The sequence below is a fragment of the Jatropha curcas genome, chromosome 6, assembly GCF_041381405.1.
Source record: "Jatropha curcas cultivar XTBG-Jc1 chromosome 6, XTBG_Jcur_1.0, whole genome shotgun sequence".
Taxonomy (NCBI): Eukaryota; Viridiplantae; Streptophyta; class Magnoliopsida; order Malpighiales; family Euphorbiaceae; genus Jatropha; species Jatropha curcas.
This window is the reverse complement of record NC_143156.1, coordinates 14,368,826-14,391,162: the sequence shown is the minus strand read 5'-3', so window position 1 is coordinate 14,391,162 and position 22,337 is coordinate 14,368,826. Positions and strand designations below refer to the sequence as shown.

Below are 22,337 nucleotides of genomic sequence, written 5' to 3'. Positions count from 1 at the left end.
CGAACCCATCAATCAAACCTAAATCCCCAACCCATAAACCGACCCATCACTACCAACCCCACTCCCATCAGATCTTACGGGAACTCTACTAAGCAGCTCGCACCTCCAGCCCCAACAACCAAATCAAACACCGCTGTTGCTGCCAGAAACAGAGGCATCAAACACTATTCCCACAAGGAATACCAGGAATTAAGAGAGAAGGGTCTATGTTTCAGATGTAAGCAACCATACTCCCCTCTCCATGTCTGCCCAAACAAATCCCTTATGGCCCTAATTGGTGGTGAAGATCAGGATTTAACAAAAGAACCTCCTCCAACTTTTGATATGGGAGATGAATCAGTTGCAGAACCTCCACTAGAGGTTGATGTAGCTCATTTTGCCCACCTTGAATTGCCTTTATTTTCAGCTGGGGGAATATCAAGGCCCAAAACCATGAAGCTACATGGTAAATTGGGAACGCAAGCAGTAGTCATTATGATCGACAGTGGAGCTAGCCACAATTTTGTCTCAACGCACTTGATTAAACAGTTGGGGGTAATTGTCGAGCCAACAATCCCATTCTTTGTGCGATTGGGGGATGTTCACCGTCTCAAATCCTCTGGGGTTTGCCGAAAACTGCTGTTAGATTTGGGAACCTTGGAAGTTACAGGAGATTTCTACATTTTTCCACTCAGCGGAGTGGATATTATTCTTGGAGTAGCATGGCTAGAGACTCTTGGGGAGGTAAAAGTTGATTGGGGAAAGTTAATGATGAAAATTCCACATCCAGACGGCGAAGCACTCCTCTCCGGAGATCCTTCCCTTATTCGTCAACATACCAATAGCAGGTCTATTTCTAAACTCCTTAATACTGACTTCTGTGCTCTTTTATGGGCTGTGTGCATAGATAAAACCCCGGCAGCCACTATTGAGCTAATTGACCAGAAACAACAAGCTGAACTCGAAGAGTTACTCACCAATTACAATAATGTGTTCTCTGAGATCTCTACTCTTCCTCCTAAACGGTCAGCTGATCACCGAATTATACTCCAACCGGAACATGGACCAGTATCTGTCAAGCCTTATCGCTATGGGTACCATCAGAAGGATGAGATTGAACGGCTTGTACAAGAGATGCTAACTGCTGGGGTTATTCAGCCAAGTTCGAGCCCTTTCTCTAGCCCAGTTTTGCTGGTAAAAAAGAAGGATGGAAGCTGGAGGTTTTGTGTTGATTACCGGCAGCTCAATAGGGTCACCATTCCTCACAAATACCCTATTCCGGTGATCCAAGAATTACTAGATGAACTTCATGGAGCCAACTACTTTTCCAAACTTGACCTGAAAAGTGGGTTCTTTCAAATCTGGGTAGCAGAACCTGACATTGAGAAGACAGCTTTCCGTACACACACCGGGCATTATGAGTTCTTAGTCATGCCATTTGGGCTCACCAATGCCCCGGCCACCTTTCAAGCTGTTATGAACAACATCTTCCGACCTCATCTACGGAAGTTTGTCCTTGTGTTTTTTGATGACATCTTGGTCTATAGCAAGCATTGGGAAGATCACAAAAGGCATTTGAAGATAGTATTTCAGCTCCTACAAATTCACTCCCTCCACCTCAATAGCAAGAAGTGCACCTTTGGCCAGACCTCTGTTGAGTACTTGGGCCATATAATTTCAGCAAAAGGGGTTTCTATGGATCCTAACAAAGTGACTAGTGTACTCAATTGGCCAATTCCAACCAATATCAAGGGAGTGAGGGGATTCTTGGGTTTGACTGGATATTATCGACGATTTATCGCTGGATATGGGCAGCTTGCTAGGCCATTGACGGAGCTACTTAAGAAGGAAGCGGGAAAGTTTGCTTGGGAAACAAAAGCACAAAAGGCCTTTGAACAATTAAAGGCAGCAATCACCTCTTCTCCGGTCCTTGCTATGCCTGATTTTTCCAAGGAATTTGTGGTGGAAACGGATGCATCCAAGTCCGGTATAGGGGCTGTTCTTATGCAACAAAACAGACCTATAGCATTCTTTAGTAAGGCCACCGGAGATCCGGCATTATCCCGGTCTGCTTATGAGAATGAATTGATGGCATTGGTTTTGGCTATCCGTCATTGGAGGCCTTATTTGATTGGAAGGAAATTCACGGTGCGAACAGATCAAAGAAGCTTGAAACATTTGTGGCACCAAGAGGTATCCACTCCAGCTCAATAATATTGGGCAGCTAAAATCATGGGATATGACTTTATGATTGAGTACAAGTCCGGAAAAACAAACAGGGCAGCGGATGCTTTATCAAGGTGCAATGAAGACATGGAAGTTTGTGCCTTGTCTAGAGCTCAATGGGTAGATTGGGATGAGATACAAGCTGAAATTAATCAAGATCAGCAACTGTCCGGAATTGTTTCGGCCTTAACATCCCAGCCATCAAGTCAACCACCATACTCTCTCAGCCAGGGCCGTCTCTTCTACAAGGGAAGGTTAGTTCTTCCGTCCTCTTCTAAGTGGATACCCAAGCTCATCAATGAATTCCATTCCACTTCTATGGGGGGTCACTTCGGTGCACTTAGAACCTACAAGAGAATTGCTGAAAACTTTTATTGGCCCAAGATGATGGACGCAATCAAGGAATTTGTGGCAGCTTGTTTGGTTTGTCAAACCCAAAAATATGAGGCTAAATCCCCGGGAGGTTTACTGCAGCCGTTGCCCATTCCTCTCCAAATTTGGGAAGATATCTCCTTGGATTTCATATCCGGGCTTCCAAAATCAAAAGGAGCTGATTGCATACTGGTGGTGGTTGATATGCTGTCCAAATACGCCCATTTCATTGCCTTGAAACATCCTTTTACAGCACTAAAGGTGGCTGAAGTTTTCACAAAAGAGGTTGTCCGTCTACATGGCATACCGAAAACTATTGTGAGTGACCGAGATCCGATCTTCCTCAGCCATTTTTGGACAGAGTTATTTAAGCTCCAAGGGTCTACCCTTTCTTTTAGCTCATCTTACCACCCCCAAACTGACGGGCAAACCGAGGTCACAAATAGAAGCCTGGAATGCTACCTACGGTGTTTCTCATCCGAACAGCCAAGAAAATGGGCTAAATGGCTAGCATGGGCAGAATATTGGTATAACACAAATTACCATGGTGCAACTAAGAAGACGCCATTTGAGGTTGTTTATGGAAGACCCCCACCTACACTACAACATTATTTGCCCGGAGAAACTAGTGTGGAGGCATTATCACAACATTTGCAAAATAGAGATGAGATACTTCGTCAACTCCGGCACAATTTGTTACGATCTCAGCAGTTCATGGTTAAGTATGCCAATCGGCATAGGAGAGCTGTTCAATTCTCAGTGGGGGATAAAGTTTTCCTCAAGCTCCGCCCTTATAGGCAACAAACAGCAGCAAACCGTATCAATGCTAAGCTGGTTGCTCGCTTCTATGGTCCATTCGAGGTTTTGGGAAGGATCGGGGCTGTTGCTTATAAGCTCAAGTTGCCATCAACTGCTCGTATTCACCCGGTATTCCATGTTTCTCAATTAAAGAAGGTGATAGGAGATCATGCAGTTGCGGGAAAATTACCGGACACTATGGAAGCAGAAATTGAGCCTATGTTGGAGCCACTCAAAGTGTGTGCAAGGAAGACCTCCAAACAGAATGGGCAACTTGTCTCACAGATCCTGGTACAGTGGCATGGACAACGGAAGAGAATGCTACTTGGGTTAACGAAGCAGATTTCCGGGCACAGTTTCCTGACTTCAGCCTTGAGGACAAGGCTGCTCCTCATGAGGGTGGCAATGATGAGCGCATAGCTGATACGCAAAGGGCATTTTGGGTATATACCAGGAAAGGGAAGCCAGCTAAGAGAATCATCCTTGGGAAGGAAGAAAAGAGCAGTTACACGTCAGCATAGTTTGTTACTAATTCTGTGTATATATAGTGTACAGTTTGGGAAAGGGGTATCTTTTTTCTGTCATCTATGTAATCAGCATTCTTGCTGTATCGGGCTCGTCCTGGGGGTTGGTTCAGCCAATCATTTTATCTTTTGTTTCCTTTATTGCTTTCCCTAAACTCTTGTAATTCAGCAAGTTCAACAATACAAATTAATCCCTCTCTTCCCTTCAATCTGTTTCTTCTATTTCCTGCTAAAATATTGATTTCTCTGGCTGGTTAACATTCACTGATTCTCCATCAGTGATCGTGATGTTACTTTTACAAGTTCTTTTTGGAAGGAGCTATTTCGTTTGAGCGGCACTCAATTGTCTTTTAGCTCAGCCTACCATCCACAATCTGATGGTCAAACAGAGGTTGTAAACCGCACAATTGAGATGTATCTCAGATATTTTACAAGTGAGCAGCCTACTAAATGACAGATTGGCTTTCATGGGCTGAATATTTCTATAATACCGGTTTTCACACCTGTCTCAAGGCTACACCTTTTGAAGTGGTTTATGGCCGTCCACCACCTAGATTGCTGTCATACTGTCCTGGTAGTTCATTCGTAGAGGCTGTGGACATTGCATTACAGTCCAGGGATGAAGTTCTGAAGTTACTACGCCATAATCTCCTTCTAGCGCAGCAAAAAATGAAGGCTAATTATGACAAACATCATCTGGATTTGGAGTTCTAGGTTGGTGAGCAGGTTTTACTTCGGCTTTAGCCTTATCGCCAACAGTCCATCTCTAAACGGAGCAACTAGAAACTTTCAACTAAGTTCTATGGGCCATTTACTATTACTGCAAGAGTTGGAATCATGGCATACAAGTTGGATCTACCTTCGGAGTAAAAAATTCATCCTGTTTTTCTTGTGTCCAGCCTGAAAAAGTACCATACTGGTTCGACTACACCTCTTCCAGTTTTGCCACCTCTTCCGCAAGATTCTGTTCAACATCAACCACTTGCTATCTTGGATCATCGTGTGCGGGGTGGACATTTACAAGTTCTGGTTCATTGGCATAACTCTTCTCCTGCTGATGCTTCATGGGAGGATGCTAATCAGTTCCACCTCAAATATCCAAACTTTGCGTTTGAGGACAAACGCCTTGTGGAGGAGGGGAGTAATGTTAGCAAGCCCGTCCAGGTGTACAAGAGGTTCACCTATGGACAGAAAGCTAAGTCAGTCAAGTCCAGCAATTAGCTTCTTTTCTGTTTTGTCTGTCCAGCAGTTAGTTTCTATTCTGTTTTTCTGTTTTTCCCATGTTCTGTCATGTGTTTGCTTTCCCTAAGTTAGTGGGTGGTTTACCAATTCCACTAAGGCAGTAACTTCCTTATTTGTAGAGGCAGTTACTTATATTTCTGTATTTAATCTTTCATTTCTGTTAATGAAATTCAGTTTTGAACTTTCTACAGTTTTTGAGACTTAAACTCAAGAGGTTTTCAGGGTCCCTCTATTGAGCCTGAACGTCTGCAACCATAGGTCGCAGTAAACGCCCTTCGTCATCCCAATCACCCACCAATCCCTCATCCCATCGCCCCATAACTAGATCCTTATCTAGGGACCATAACAGTGAGTTGGGATTTCAAATGAAAAAGTTTGTTGTGTGCTTGTGTACCTTAAAAGTTATTGTTAAGGACTAGTTGTAAATAGAGTTCTGTTAGGAGTTAGATTCCTAATAGGTTTATAGTATCCTGTATATGTATTTATATATCCCTATTGATGAAAATAATACGACAATAATTTTCCACATTAAATTACATGGTATCAGAGCCCGAGGGGGCTCGTTAGGTTTTTTTTCTGCTCTTTTGCGTTGAAACTACAGGCAGAGGGTGTTTTTTGGTGACTGCCAGTCTAGGTCACCCACATAGGTTGGTGTTTTTGTCTCACTGCCACCCAAGGAAGAAGGGCAGGCCGCTGATCGGCTCTGCCTCCAAATCCGGTCACTGGAATCCTCGCGAGTGGGCTTCACGCGCCACTCATACTTTCCACTCTTCTTCATGTACCGGCGCGTGCAGGCGCATCCGACCATCTCCTGTCACCGGCTCTCAGTTTCCGGCGTCGATTCTGCCAGTACAGTGCAACCCAGTGTGTTGCATCGGCCCTCTTTGACTTTTGTGGTGTTTTTTGTGCTGCACCTTTGCTGCCGCCTTGCCGGGTAAAGTCTGAATTTGTGAATTTATATTGTGCTGCTGCCTATTTGCTATTCTGCTATCAACTTACCAAGAATCGTAGTTTTCCTTTGCTGTGCTACATTTGTTTTTGAGCGTTTAATCACAAATCATGACGACTACTCCACCGGAGACTTTCGAATCGAAACCTATCATCACTGATGTGGTGCCATTACTGAATAAAATAACGGAACACAAACTTACTGGATCCAATTTTCTGGCATGGAGTAAAACAGTTCGTATATATTTTTGTAGTTTGGATAAGGATGACCACTTGACCAATGATCCACCTGAAGGAGATGCTAGGCAAATCTGGCTTAGAGAGGATGCTTGATTATTTTTACAGCTTCAGAATTCGATTGACAGTGAGGTACTTGGCTTAATTAATCATTGTGAGTTTGTTAAGGAACTGGTGGATTATCTTGAATTTTTGTACTCGGGAAAAGGTAATCTATCTTGTATGTATGAGGTCTGCAAAGGATTTTATCGGGCCGACCAGCAAGATAAGCCCCTCACAGCTTATTTCATGGAATTGAAGAAGATTTACGAGGAACTTAATGTTTTATTGCCATTTAGCCCTGATATTAAAGTTCAACAGACTCAGCGAGAACAAATGACTGTAATGAGTTTTCTTGCAGGTCTTGCTCCGGCTTTTGAAACTGCCAAATCACAGGTTCTTATAGGCAGTGACTTTACCTTTCTTCAAGAGACTTTTGCTAGATTACTACATATTGAAGGTTCTTATACCCGATCCCCTTATGATAATAGTGCGCTTGTGAGTCGTAATCAGATCGTTAGACAGCCAGGAAACAGAGGAGGAAATAACCGTAGTAATGGACCAATTAATTGGGAGGCTAGCATTCTTATCTGCCGTTATTGCCATGAACCTGGTCACACTAAACGGTATTGTAAGAAACTGATAAATAAGCCCCCAAGGGCAAATATGGCCACTGAAGATTATGCAGTTACTTCTTCTAGGAACACTGTAACAATTTCTGCTGCGGAGTATGCTGAGCTCTCTAGATACCGTTCTTCTCAGTCTATTGATTCCTCAATTGTTGCTGCTGTCAATTCAGGTACTCCTGCTACATGTCTTATGTCTACCTCACCAGAGTGGGTCATTGATTCTGGTTGCACAGATCATATGACAGGTAACCCTAGTCTCTTATCCTTAGTAAAAGAACCTGAACAATTTAATCGTCATGTTACTCTAGCTGATGGGTCCACATCTTCTGTCAAGTGTATTGGCACCACCAATCTCATTCCATCTCTTCCGTTGTCTTCTATTTTTTGCTTGCCTCATTTTTCGTTCAATCTATTATCTGTTAGCAAAATTACTCGTCTACTGAATTGTTGTGTTAAATTTTATCCTACCTATTGTGTGTTTCAGGATCTTTTGACGAAGCGGATTATTGGTAAAGGACGTGAGTCTGGTGGCCTTTATCTTCTGGATGAACAAGTTTCGTCATCTCTGGCTTGTGTTGGTGCTCTCTCTCCTCTTGAGATTCATTGTCGTTTGGGTCATCCTTCATTGACTACTTTAAAGAAGTTGTGTCCGCAGTTTCAGTCTTTATCGATTTTAGAATGTGAATCTTGTCAATTTGCCAAACATTATCTTTTACCTTTAGTTTCTCGAGTCAATAAATGGGTTTCATCCCCTTTTGAGTTAGTTCATTCTGATGTTTGGGGTCCATTTCCTGTTATTTCTAAAACTGCCTTTCGATATTTTGTAACTTTTGTAGATGATTATTCTCGTGTTACTTGGTTATTTTTAATGAAAACTTGTTCTTAGATATTCTCTATTTTCTGTTCCTTTTGTGCTGAGATTAAAACTCAATTTAATACCTCTATCGCACATTGCAAAGTGACAATGCTAAAGAATATCTATCTAGTTCCTTCCAATCTTATATGTCACAGAATGGTCTTCTTCATCAAACATCTCGTGTTGATACTCCTCAAAATGGGGTTCCAGAAAGGAAAAATCGACATCTTCTTGAAGTTGCTAGGGCACTCCTATTTCAAATGAAGGTCCCTAAACATTTTTGGGCGGATGCTGTCTCTACTGCATGTTTTTTTATTAATCGCATGCCTTCTTCTGTGCTTAATGGTGCAATTCCTTATAGTGTCTTGTTTCCTTCTAAACTTTTATTTCCTATTAAACCTCGTATTTTTGGTTGTACTTGTTTTGTTCGTGATGTTCGTCCACAGGTTTCCAAATTAGGTCCAAAATCCCTTTGTTGTATTTTCCTTGGGTATTCTCGGCATCAAAAGGGATATCGTTGTTTCTCTCCCAAACTTGACCGTTATCTTATTTCTGTCGATGTCACATTTTTTGAGAGTACTCCATTTTTTCCTTCTCCTATGTATAAGAGTGAGGGGCAGGATGATGAGCTTTTAGTCTACGCTATCCAGCAATTTCCTAGCTCTCCTACTCCTGCTCCTGCTGCTGTTCCTGTTCCTGAACTTGCACTTGCTCTTGCTACAGCATCTACTCCTCCTATTCCCCCTCCTGCACCAGCATCTCTTGCTACAGCATCTGCTCCTCCTATTCCCCCTTCTACCGCTTTAATAGAAGATCCAGTTCCCTCCACTCAACCTGAGCCTATGCCATCCACTCCTCAGTCAGACCTTGACCTACCCATTGCTCTTCGAAAAGGTAAATGCAAGTGTACCTATCCTATTTCTTCTTTTGTTAGTTATGATCATCTTTCTCCTTCATCTCGTTGTTTTGTAAGTAACCTAGACTCTGTCTCTACCCCTAAAACTGTTGTCCAAGCTTTGTCCCATCCTGGTTGGTGTGCAGCAATGAAAGAGGAGATGGTTGCCTTAGATACTAATGGTACTTGAGATCTTGTGCCTCTCCCGGCAGGTAACAAAGCTATTGGTTATAAATGGGTTTTCACAGTTAAAATGAATCCTGATGGATCTGTAGCCCATCTCAAGGATCGATTAGTTGCTAAAGGCTATTCTCAGATTTATGGCCTTGATTACTCTGATACTTTTTCTCTTGTAGCCAAATTGTCTTCTGTTCGTTTGTTTATTTCTTTAGCAGCAACTTTTGACTGGCCTTTTACATCAGCTGGATGTTAAGAATGCCTTTCTTCATGGGGATCTTCAGGAGGAAGTTTACATGGAGCAATCACCAGGCTTTGTTGCTCAGGGGGAGCTGGGTAAATTGTGTAAACTTCGAAAATCTCTTTATGGCTTAAAACAGAGTCCTCAAGTTTGGTTTGGTAGATTTTGCAATGTGGTTCATAAATTTGGCATGCAGAAGAGTACTTCTGATCATTCTGTATTTTTCAGAAGTACTAAGACTGGTTTGATTCTACTTGTGGTTTATGTTGATGACATTGTTATTACAGGGAGTGATTCTGCAGGCATTACATCACTCCAGTCATTCCACCAAAGTCAGTTCTAGACAAAAGACTTAGGATTGTTGAAATATTTTTTGGGTACAAAAGTATCTAGGTGTAAGAGAGGCATCTTCTTATCTCAAAGGAAGTATGTCCTTGAGTTACTAAAGGAAACTGAAAAGTTGGGTGCCAAGCCATGCAGTGCTCCAATGACTCCTAATTTGTAACTTTCAATTGGTGGTAAGCTATTTGATGATCCTAAGATGTATAGAAGATTGGTGGGCAAACTAAATTATCTTACGATAACACGTCCAGATATTGCTTACTCTATGAGCGTCTTAAGCCAATTTATATTTCTCCTACTGTTATTCATTGGGAAGCTTTAGGATAAATTTTTGTGCTACTTAAAAGGTAATCCAGGTCGTGGCCTCCTTTACAGTAATCATGGGCATTTGGATATTGAGTGTTTTTCGGATGCGGATTGGGCAGGTTCGAAGGTTGATAGAAGATTAACTTCAGGATATTGTGTCTTTGTGGGTGGAAACTTGATATCATGGAGGAGCAAAAAACAAAATGTAGTCTAACGATCGAGTGCTGAATCAGAATATCGAGCTATGGCGCAATCTGCTTGTGAAATAATTTGGATTCATCAATTGTTAGAGGAAATTGGCTTCAAGTCGTCCTTGCCTGCAAAGTTATGGTGTGACAATCAAGCTGCTCTTCACATTGCATGAAATCCAGTATTCCATGAACGAACAAAACATATCGAGATTGATTGTCATTTCATTCGTGAAAAGATATAACAGGATGTTATCTCTACAGAGCACGTTAAAACAAGTGAACAGTTAGGAGATATCTTTACAAAAGCTCTAAATAGACCTTGGGTTAACCATCTTTGTAATAAGTTGGGCATGATTAACATCTATGCTCCAACTTGAGAGGGAGTGTTAAGGACTAGTTGTAAATAGAGTTCTGTTAGGAGTTAGATTCCTAATAGGTTTATAGTATCCTATATATGTATATAAAAGTATCCCTATTGATGAAAATAATACGACAATAATTTTCCACATTAAATTACAGTTATCATACGAAGTAAATATGTGTGCCATATTTGGAAAATTTGTTGCAACCATTTCTCACACCTATAGCACTCAATTCTGATATTGGTGGATTACTTCTCCATGCTACTCTGCAAATGAGTCTTATCCAGTGATTTCTTATGCTTCTTATGTTACAAGTGCATGGATTTGATCTCTTTAGTGGTAGCAGAAATTTGTCCGAGGAAAAATTTATTGGATGCCCTTTTTATTTCTAGGGTTAAGGCAGATTTATCCAATGCTTTCTATGGTCTGTCTTCAAATTAATTCTAAAGAACTCCCTTCAATTTCTTGTTCCTATCTCTCTTTCTCTCTCTCTCATCTGCAGCCTGGAATGGTCACAACTGATCTTCTCATGTCTGGAGCTACTACCAAGCAGGTTGAATAAACAACCATCTAGATGTTGGAGTCTTATTCTGTGAGCTTTTGATTGAAATTAAAACATTTTACCTGTTGCAGGCCAAGTTTTTCATTAATGTTTTGGCAGAACCAGCTGAAGTGGTAAGATTTTGTCTATCATTCTGAATTAGTGAGATACAGACTGCTATTAGGTAACTTTGTCTGACTATCAGATGATTGATATGTTTTCTACAGTAAACAGAAGCCGTGTAACCATTTATCGCTAGTAAAATGCCATGATCAAGTAAATATTCTTATATGATAAAATTTGACGTGCTTAGTTCAGCGTGGAAAGTTATCATAGGCTATTCACAGGAAAAAAAGTGATGCCTTTTTGCTAACATCTAAAAGAGGAGGAAAAAAGAAGAGAAAAAAAACATTTTCTGGGCTGTTATAGGATTGTTATGTAAAATGCATGTGTAATTCAATATGCAGACATCGGCCGCATGACATGCATCACCATTAATTTTCACTGATTAACATTTTTCTATTAATGTTCTTTACTTCTGTTCTACTATTTCTTTTAATTTTGATAGTGTATGTGTTGGGGATGGTGTTGTCGCAGGTCGCAGAATACCTTGTCCCAAATATCAGATCCATCCCTGCCAATGGATCGAGAAAGCCAACTTATATTCGTTTCCTTACTGGCATAAAAGCCTACTCACAAATATTTTCAGTTGAGTAAAATGCTGATCATCTTCCTGTGTTGTTTTGATAATTATTATTATTATTTTAATGTAAAGTCAAATATGCATCTTGCTTATTCGAAGTTTTTATTGGTTTCTGAGCTTTGCTTTTCTGTTTCTTTTTAATTATCCTACCTTTGCAGAGACTAGCTTTTGGTGCAAGAAGAAACAGGTATGTACTTGAAGATTGAAAGCCATTGGTGATGGATTGTGTTTTGTAAATGCAATTGTATGTATGCAAATAGGCATTTTTTTTTCAGAAAGCTACTAATAAATATCAATGTGTTGTTAGTTATTTCTTCTTTTGTTAGGATTTGACATAGTGTGTTCTTTTTCACTCTGATGTTCAATTTATAGCTACAAATGAAATCAAATTCTTGGAATAGGTTTTATATTTGGCTTAGTTCACAAAGAATTCAAAATTTTCTTTAACATTTTTATATTTGAATAATTTGAATTTGAATTGAAATGATATCCAGTTTAAGTATAATTCTTAATATAATTTTTTTTTTTTTTTTTTGAAAAAAATGGTTCTGAATGGAATTTTTAAGATTTTGACATATATTTTCATTTTAATTTTATTGTAAATCTAAATTGAAATATTATAATTTCGAATAATTGAATGATTGCAAATCAATAATTAAATTTATAATTCGAAGAAGTGATGAAATAGAAGAGACCCATGCGTCCACCCGTGACCTTTATGAGGATATGTTAGGCCGAAAATTGTCAGCAATGTTGAATGTGTGAGCATTAGAAACAGTAATAACATTTGTTTGTTTGTATTAGAAAATACATTGTAAAGGAGGATGGCCCAATCCATCCTCTTTGAGTACTTCTCCATATGTGATGCTGTTTTGGACAGGAGATGAAATCCGATGGAAGTTGTCTGTCCTACTCCTGGAATGCCACATCATAGGGCATGGCAGATTTTAGGGTCAACTCTCTCTCTCTCTCTCTCTCTCTCTCTCTCTCTCTCTCTCTCTCTCTCTCTCTCTCTCTCTATATATATATATATATATATATCTCTCTCTCTATATATATATATATATATATATATATATATATATATATATATATATATATAGAGAGAGAGAGAGAGAGATATATATATATATATATATTAGTTATTTACTAAGTGGGAAAATAATTTTTCATTTTTAAGAGAGTTAAATTATTTTGAATATTTTAATTTTACGATTTATAATAATTTCACTTTAAAGTGAACTTAAACTCTATATATTTTAATTTCAAACTTGTGTTATAATTGCACACTAATTACAAATTCAATCAAAATTCATATTGAAATACAATAAACATAGGACCCACAGAAGTTACCTAACTCAACTTGGGTTAGCATGTTCTAAACGACAACGTTTAAAATTATTCCAAACCCAACCCTAATTCTTCTAAACGCATCGTTTGAGCTTGTTATGCAATCCAATCTGCCTCTGCCTCTCTCTTTCTCTCTCCTTCAGCACCGCCACTGCCATTACCACCTGCTCCAGCAACTGGTTCCCTTCCTCCCAAAATCAAGAAAAGATTGCTTGAGAGCTATGTCCAAATCTAAGAGTGTCGCTGCTTCAAGATGTGTGACGTTCTCAAAAATATTCATTTTCGTTTACTCGTGGGACATTTCAGAATCCATTTCCAAATCTTTTTGTATTTGATCGGGAACGAATCCAGATTTCCAAGACTTTACTTTCTATCTCAAAGGAATTTTGCGTCTTACTTCGTAAATGAAGGCCGCTTTATCTGATAGTTTTTTTTTTTTTATCTAAATTTTTTTTGTTTGTATCTGTGTTCAATTTTAGAAATTTAAGGTACAACTTTCATCACTTTTATGCTGAATTTATTGTTTCATTTCTATGGTAATTTGGTTCTTAGTTTCCGTTTCAAAAATTATTTGTTTGTGATGATTTGGTCTATTTTAGAACTGCTGATCCCTGTGTGGTTCTGTCAATTTATGATCTTATTGTGTAATTATTACTAATTTATGATCTTATGGTGTAATTATTACTAATTTATGATCTTTTAGAGGAGAGGAGGCGAGAGATTGTCTGGTAGTTTTTGTTTCGTAGATTTTATATTGCTCTATATTGATTGCTATTTTCATTTATTTTTCACCTAATTTTCAGTTGTGGAACGTTGAGGATGGAGGAAAAAGCCATAGTGTGGAGAGGGAGAAAGGAATTTTAGGGGGAGATCGTTGAAGAAGAGAGGCTTTAGAAGAATTAGAGTTCGATTTACAACAAGTTTAAACGGTGTCGTCATGCTAACCAAAGTTGGGTTAGCCAACTTCTTTAAGTCCCATATTTATTATATTTTAATGCCAATATTGATTGAATTTGTAATTAGGGTGTAATTATGGTGTTTATTAGTTGTATGATATCTTCTTGATTTGAGGAAGAAGATTGATCACTTTTTCCTTTGAAGACATGTATAAAATGAAACTTTATTTTTTTAGCAACTGTTTGACTTATATTTATTAAGGCCTCATGTTCACTTTCTTTCGTTGCGGAAGATTACTCTTCTTCAATCTTCTTTTCACTGGCCCTTACTTCACTATTCTCAAGAGCTGATTGAATTTCTTCAATTGGAAATTCCTTAAAATAGAACTTTGCATCAACGAAATTTGATTTAGCTTTAGTGAACGACTTCGAGTCAACTGCAACTGTTCTGGCTTTTCCATCTTTTGAATACTTGAATATTGATGGTCAGTCAAGGCAATACTTTATTTCCATGAATCTATGAACGCCCTAACAATATGTTGTAAGTTGTCATTGCATCAATTACATGAAGAAGAACATTTGACTACATCTCATCAATTTGCAGTTGAAGCTTAATTCTACCAACAGTCCTTTGCCCATTCTGATTAAATTCATTTATCATTAATCGACTCTGCTTCAGTTCATTCATTGGTATGCCAAGCTCTTTGAACGTCTTGAGAGGCATAATATTAATGGCTGAACCTAAATCAAGTAAGATTCAATTTGCCTTTTGTTCACGGATAGCACCTGCAACAAACAAGGGACAATTTATGGAGCTTATCACTAAGCATCCGGTCTCCATCAGTAAAGATAACCTTTTCAACAGCCGTTTAGTAGGCCTTTGCTTCTTGAGTTTTCTCACTGTTATCTTGTTTTAGCTCTTCTTCAACATAACAGTATGGAAAAGACAATTTGGCATCCATTAATTCTTTTAACATGTATTCTGCCAAAGTAATTGGTTGCCTAGGCTTTTGTTCTATGTAGTCCTCTACTTGCGATTCAAAGAACTTTCTCGGCTTTCGACACTTTGGTTGAATCTTTGAGGAAGTTGATTGTGTTGACTTGACAAACTTCTTCAACACCTTATTCCTCTTCAGAATTTCTTTAGTTGGAAGTGAGTTCCTCCTTTTGTTCCTCTTGCGAGTAACCAAAGTACATCCTTCCTCTTCGAATTGATTCTCGATAGATTCATTGCCCCAAGTGGTGCTCCTACCTCCTTATAGCAAGCTGAGCTCATTTGACAAAGAAACTTTGTTTGGAACAAACAACTCAACTTGAACTGGGTCCAAAGAGCTAAACCTTATTATTTCTTTTTTGGAGGAGATCGATGATTCATCAATCACTATTATGGTCAAATTAGCAGTTGCTTCCTCTTCATCAAAAGTGATAACACCATTCTTTTGCAACTCCATGATTTTATCTTTTAGGACAAAACACTTTCCAATTGGATGGCTAATGAACCTATGATACTTGCAGTAATTTGGATCATCCACTCGATTTGTTTCCTCCGAATACTTCATTTTGGCAATTTGAATGAGTCTAGCTTTACGCAGTTCATCCAACATGTTTGAAACGTTGAAATTAGAGAATGGGTAACTCTTTTCTTGCATTTCCTTTAGAATGCCCTTTTTCCTCTCTATTGGCTAAAGAGAAATTGCCTTCACATGTTGCTTCTTCTCGGTCCTAGGTTGTAACTTAATTGGCACTATTGTTATAGCCATAGACTGCTTATATTTTGACTTAGTGGGTGTTTTAGCAAATTTCAATACTTTTGGCTTATCTTTCCCCTTTTTAGGCTCCTGAACTAGGATGTTTTTTATTCCCATGACATTAAAATACTGAGCTCCATGTCATGAGCCCGAGTAGCCAACTCTTGAAAGTATGAGGCTTGATCCCTTGTAGGATATAGCTCAAGTTACCAATGCATATCCTTGATGGATATATCAATTGTTGAGGATTTTGACAGTTGATCCTTGCAATTCAAATTGAGAGTAAATGAAAAATTCTTCCTTCCACTGATCAGTAGCAGTGAATTCAACCATACTAACTACACGTTTAGTGTTATAAAAGTGATTGAGAAATTTTTGCTCAAGTTGTTCCCAGCTATCAATAGAATCAGGCTTGAGATCAATGTACTAATCAAAGGCATTTCTTTTCAAGGACTAGAAAAATCGTTTGACGAGGAGATCGCCATTCGTGCCAGCATTGTTGCAAGTCAAAATAGGCTATATGCTATCTTGGATTTCCTTTTCCATGAAATTGTTGAAACTTGAGCGGTTTATAATTTGATGGCATCTTCATCATGTCTATCCTAAAAGTGTACGACTTTGAATATGTGTAAGAAGGTTGCATCATAGTCTCTAATTAATCTTTAAGGGCATCTTTCATCAGCTTCTCCAATTGAATAGTTCAGATCGAGCCATCAGTAGTAAGTTTGACACCTTTTTCTAAGGTTTCCTTTGATGACGTCTCTTTCAGTAGTGTAAACCCTCTTGATGCAGATTCATCATTGTCAAACATCTGAATTTTTCCAGTCATGCTTTCTAACATGTTCATGAGGAATGCAATTTGGTTATCTTTCTCATGAAGAGGAATGCAATTTGGTTATCTTTCTCATGAAGAGCATGATTGAGAGCTTCTAGTTGCAGCTTCAAAGAATCTGGTTATTCTTCTTGTTGATGTAGTTCCAGTCATCATAACAAACATCACATGAGAAGAGTTTGTTATTTAAGTAGTTGACCGCTTTTTGAAAGCGCTTTTCTCAATAGACTCCACCAGAATTAGTGAAGCAATAACAACTTATTGAGTTAGAGGAGTCATCTTCGCATAAATTTCAACGACAAACTTTGTCTTAATATTTGCATCAGGACTCGAGTTAGTAGTAGATTTGACATTAAGAGGATTTGAAATGCCATTTTATATGACCTTCGAGGTGACTGTGATCTTTTTTAGTGGCATTAAACCTTTTGATTGATTTGTCAACTTTGAGATTTACAAAGAGAAGAGATGAGAGGTAGAGATGGTCCCATTAGGTGTGCCAAAAATTCGTATGTGTAGAATTTGTTTTTGAAAATCAAGAAACAAAATACAAAAACACAAATTGTATCTATAATAAATAAGTGGATACAATCTCTATGTGTGGAATCTCCTATTACAAGGAAGATTATCATCTGATTCTTCTCTTCGTTGTTGCGAACACGATTCAAGGGTCAAAAGGATTTGATCTTGGATCGATGTAGAATGAGAATTGGAAATGCGATTCAATGGTCGAAGAGACTTAATATTAAATCGATGTAGAATGAACTTTGAGCACAATTCAAGAGTCGAAGAGACTTGATATTAAATTGAAGTTAAAAGAACTTTGATTCTTTAGACTTGAGAGCGAGCTTTTATAGTGTTTATTCAGACAAAGCTTTGAGACTTCTTTTATGTCTCTTTGTATGTATCCCCATATGTGAAGAGAGGTCGCCTATTCAGAGAGATTTGAGGACTCTTTGCCAAGTATGTAATTTGATTGGTCTACTTGGCCAACTCTTATTGGCTGCTGTGGTGTAACTTATCTTTTGCAGGCCTGACTTTTTCACCAAATATTTACTTTAATTAGTCACTTGTCAAATTAATATTAGATTTTACTACATTATTTATTTAATGTGATAAATAATATTTATCCAATAATTTTATTTTAATAGCCACTTAAATATTTGATTGATCATCAAAATAAATTACTTAATTTAACTAACCAACAATTTGTATTAATAAAATATAAGTGTTTACATTAAGCGATTTAAATCTCTGTAAGGATGAGAATACAAGTATGATCATTGGAAAGCGCACTTTATTAGAAGTCCAAAAACCTTTACGACTTGGTTACACAAACAAATAATCATATTTCAATTTAAAAAGCATTACTCATAACTCTACTTATTATAATATTTATTGTTGATTTATATATAATAATAATATAAAATTTATCATTTATAATTATTTTTAAAAATAAATGATATCATTATAATATGTTTTCTATAATAAAATTAATTACATACTAAAATATAATATAAAAATAAAAAACATTTAACTAAGTTATTCAAATACTTGTTATTATTTTTCAATAAAAATATTCTTTAAAAAAATTAGATATTCTAATTTTTTTAGGAGAGATATTATAATTTTTTGAAAATGAAAACAATCGGAAAATTGGCTTTTATTAGAAAGGAAAAATATGGAAAACAACTTAAAACTATTTTAGATCTTAAATTTTTAAAAATTGAAAATTATTTTCGAGTTCTAAAACTGATAAATTTAAATATAAAACTTTTTTTTTCAATTTTTCTGAAAAATTTTTCTAACAATTACTCCAATTTTGTGGAAGTAAATAACCACTGGCATTTATCTTGTTGTTTGTTAAATTGAAATGCCATTAGCAAAGGGTAAGTGCCCAAAAAAATTAATTTCATTGGATCTCCTTACTTTAAATTGGATCAATTAATTAAATTTAAATTCATAAACTTCTAGTTTTAGTGAAATAAGTCTTCATGAAAAGATGTTCCTATAACATACTAAAATATAACTTAGTGATAAGTGTATTTCAACCTGACAATAGATTTTGTTCGAATCTCTCTTTTCTTATACTCTAGAAAAGGAAAAAAAGAAGAAAGTTATATTGTAGACGTACTATGATTACACAAGAATTTATTTAACAAGTAGATTTTTATGGTGTAAGTAGATGCGAGAAAATAATGTTAATCTTGATTTTAATATATGTATATTTTTAGTTATTTTCAATTGTGATGTTCTTGAAATGCAAACAATGATGTCAAATAAAATTTGACATTTTTTAGAATTTTAATTTAATTTAGCAATTATTCAAAATTTTTTATGATTAGATATGCACCTTCTAATTTAGGCTATGGAACATTAAGCAACATTTACTAAAATGTTTTACAGTTTTACATTATAAAATTTACGTGTAAGGCCAAAAACTCAAAATAGAGTCGTCATGGTTGGCCTTGTTGTAAGTGAATTGTATTTCAAAAGATCTCACATTGCTTATATAGGAGGATTTAAAGTTGTTTATAAATAGGTGTTTGATACTGGACTATTAAAAGGTGTGGTGAGGGGTTGGGCTTGCGTGCACTAGGATTGGACCAGTGCTCACCAGTGGGTTTGATCCCCTCCTTCGATGCGTGGAAATATTTGAAAGGCCTGATTGACAAGATATTTTATTTCTAACTTTTGACAAGATATTTTTCCTAATATCACGTTCACTTGATTTGTTGTGCAACGTTCACTTGATTTGGTGCAGTGTTCACTTGATTTATGAATGTTTATCAAGTTTTACGGAATTGCTTTTGCTTTTCGTTTTTCATGACTTTATACCAATGTCCTTTTGCTGGGTAATATAATGGAGAGATCGTTAGTTCTATCTTACCTGAAAACATTAGTTTAGAAGAACCAGTTAAATCCTAGGAGGGTTTTCGCTCTTAATATTTTCTTTCTCTTTACTTGTGATTGCGAAATAATCCTTTTAGGATAGTGTCCTTTTGCATGTCTCAGGTTCTAATTTATCTGTATTTATGCAACAATCTGAAAGGATTATGGCTTCCTCTTCTACCGTTAATAACTCCTCAACGCCTGGTGCTCCACTCGCACCTGGAAATTCTGGATCTGCTGATGCCTCTGTTCCTGTTGTTCCTGTTGTCTCCTTCGTAAAGCCGTTTCCCGATATCTCCAAAATTGAGGTATTCGGCGGACAGAACTTCAAGAGATGGCAGGAGTGAATTCGTTCCACTTTGAATATGCACGGCGTTACTACTGCCCTCACTGACCCTAAGCCTCCTGTCTCTGCTAATTCGAAACTGCAGGAGCTTTGGACTCATGCCAACAAAGTGTGCCGACATACTATCATTAGCCACTGTGTAATGATTTATTCGATGTTTACTCATCCTACAAGGAGGCTAAGGAAATTTGGGAGTCCATGGTCGCTAAATACATTGCTGAAGAAGCCGAAAAACAAAAATTTATCATTGGAAACTTCTACAGATGGGAGATGTCAGGAGACAAAGACATCAAGGTCTAGATTAATGAATACCACAAATTACTTGAAGATCTTAAACCTGGAAATATCACTCTTCAGGAGGAATTTGTAGCAGGGATGCTAATTGAGAAACTGCCAGACTCATGGAAGAACTACAAACAACAGTTGAAGCACAAACATAAGCAATTGTCTCTGGCTAATTTGATCACCCATATCATCATTCAGGACACCAACAAAAGGAACTCAAAGCTTCCAAAGCAAAGGAGATCACTACAAAGGCAAACTTGGTGGAAGACAAAAGGCAACAGAAAAGGTATGTCAAGAAACCTGATTATCTACCTAGAGCTACTAACCCCACCTTTAAAAAGAAGGAAAATTATTTTGTGTGTGGAAAGCCAAGTCATCATGCACCTCAGTGCAGGACGAAAGTGAAAAATGACTTTCCTTCTAAGCCAAAAGCAAACTTGGTGGAAGGGGATGACATGATAGCTGCTGTCATTTCTCAAATTAATCTAGTGGCCGGTGCTACTAGGCACATCTATGCTAACAAAGATGCTTTTACTTCCTACACTCTTGTAGGGGAAGGAGAAGAACATGTGTATCTTAGTGATTCTCAAACAACTAATGTTCTTAATAAAGGGAAAGTTCTTCTTAAACTCACACCCGGCAAGATCCTGATTCTCAATGAAGTCGTTCATTCGCCTAATATTAGAGCAAATCTGATTTCTGTGTCTCTATTAGGAAAGGTTATGGTTAAGGTGTCATTTGAGTCTGATAAGATTGTAATGACTAAGAATAATATTTTGTGGGCAAAGGGGCAGGGACTCTTTGTACTTAATATTTCTAAAATTATGAATGGAAATGTTACTTCTTTTGCTTATCTGATTGGTTCTTTTGATTTATGTCATGTTAGACTAGGACATGTGAATTTCCTTATATTAAGAAAATGCAACATGTTGGTTTAATTTCTTATTTAAGTAATTCTTGTATCAATAACTGTGAAATTTGTGTTGAATCAAAATTGACTAAGAAATCACATCCTTTTGTAAATAGGGAAATTGAATTGCTTAATCTTATTCACACTGATTTAGGGGATTTAAAACAAACTATGACTAGAGGTGGTAAAAAATATTATATAACATTTATATGACTTCTCTAGATACAACAAAATATATTTGCTTAGAAATAAAGATGAGGCCTTTAACATGTTCTTATTATATAAGGCTAAAGTAGAAAATCAACTAAATAAAAAGATTAAAAGAGTAAGATTAGTTAGGGGTGGAGAATATTTTTCTTTTAATTATTACTATAAAATAGAAGGAATAATTCATGAAATTACTCCTCCTTATTCACCTGAATCTAATAGAGTAGCAGAAAGGAAAAATAGAACTTTGAAAGAAATGATGAATGTTTTGTTTATTAGTTCTTGCACACCTAATAATTTGTGGGGTGAAGCATTACTTTCTACATATCATTTGTAGAATTGTATTCCTCATAGAAAAAGTGGTAAGACACCATATGAATTTTGGAAAGGCTACAAGCCAAACCTCAGTTATTTAAAAGTGTGGGGGCGTCTTGCTAAGCTAATGCTTCTTGACCCTAAGAAAAGAAAGATTAGCTCTAAAGCATATGATTGTTTTTTTATTGGTTATGCTGAATGTAGTGTTGCATATAGATTCTTGTTTTGAAGAGTGATGTGCTTGATTGCAACACTATAACTGAGACTAAAAATGCTGAATTTTTTTGAAGATATCTTTCCATTGCAAATTGATAATATTTCTCATGCACTTGAACAACTTATTTATGAAAATTTTAATGAGGATTTAAGAAGAAGCAAAAGGAAAAGGAAAGAAACTTCATTTAGAAATGATTTTTATACTTATCTTGTTGAAAATGACCATTTAACTTATAATAATGCTATTTCATCTTCTAATGCTTCATTTTGGAAAGAAGCCATTAAAATTGAAATTGATTCTATTACTTAAAATAAAACTTGGATTTTAGTAGATTTATCTTCAGGAGTAAAACCTATTGGCTGTAAATGAATTTTCAAAAGAAAATACAAACCTAATGGTTCTATTGAAAAATACAAAGCTAGATTAGTAGCTAAAGGTTTTACTCAAAAACAAAATGTTGACTATTTTAATACTTTTGCTCCTGTGACTAGAATTGTTTTTTCAAGTTTTAATTGCTTTGGCTTCTATTCACAAACTTTTTATTCATCAAATGGATGTCAAAATAACCTTTTTAAATGGTGATTTAGAAGAAGAGATCTATATGGTTCAACCCGAGGGTTGTGTTGTTCCCGATCAAAAAAATAAAGTTTGTAAACTTCTCAAATCATTGTATGGTTTAAAACAAGCATCTAAATAGTGGATGAGAAATTTGATCAAGTTTTAATGAGTAATGA

General features: G+C 36.9%; 3 protein-coding genes across 7 annotated transcripts in view; all 3 read left to right on the top strand.

Moving 5' to 3' along the window:
• The window catches only part of NOL (NYC1-like protein), a 52,241-nt gene extending 38,148 nt beyond the window's left edge, over positions 1-14,093 (top strand). The window contains exons 10-14 of one of the 5 annotated variants that reach the window (XM_089722853.1): positions 10,867-10,917; positions 10,998-11,039; positions 11,503-11,613; positions 11,767-11,795; positions 13,762-14,093. In XM_089722853.1, the coding sequence (XP_089578979.1) occupies positions 10,867-10,917; positions 10,998-11,039; positions 11,503-11,613; positions 11,767-11,795; positions 13,762-13,822 (294 nt within the window). In that variant the 3' untranslated portion in view covers positions 13,823-14,093. Of the gene's footprint in view, positions 1-7,478; positions 7,881-10,866; positions 10,918-10,997; positions 11,040-11,502; positions 11,614-11,766; positions 12,016-13,761 lie in introns of those variants that run through there. The other 4 variants (XM_089722855.1, XM_089722854.1, XM_089722856.1 and 1 more) reach the window with 4 other exon arrangements.
• LOC149495591 (uncharacterized) lies at positions 6,549-7,472 on the top strand (the record flags this gene model as incomplete). Its single annotated transcript, XM_089722859.1, has 1 exon — positions 6,549-7,472. A coding segment is annotated over exon 1 (924 nt), but the record flags the coding sequence as incomplete, so codon positions are not given.
• Positions 7,997-10,860, top strand: LOC149495590 (uncharacterized). Its single transcript, XM_089722858.1, has one exon. The coding sequence runs from the start codon at positions 7,997-7,999 to the stop codon at positions 8,933-8,935; it is 939 nt and encodes a 312-aa protein (XP_089578984.1). The 3' UTR covers positions 8,936-10,860.
• Positions 14,094-22,337: the final 8,244 nt, after the last annotated feature.

What these genes read in the sequence shown, in the direction of transcription:
- LOC149495590 (XM_089722858.1), top strand. Translation starts at nt 7,997, where the DNA reads ATGTCACAGAATGGTCTTCTTCATCAAACATCTCGTGTTGATACTCCT.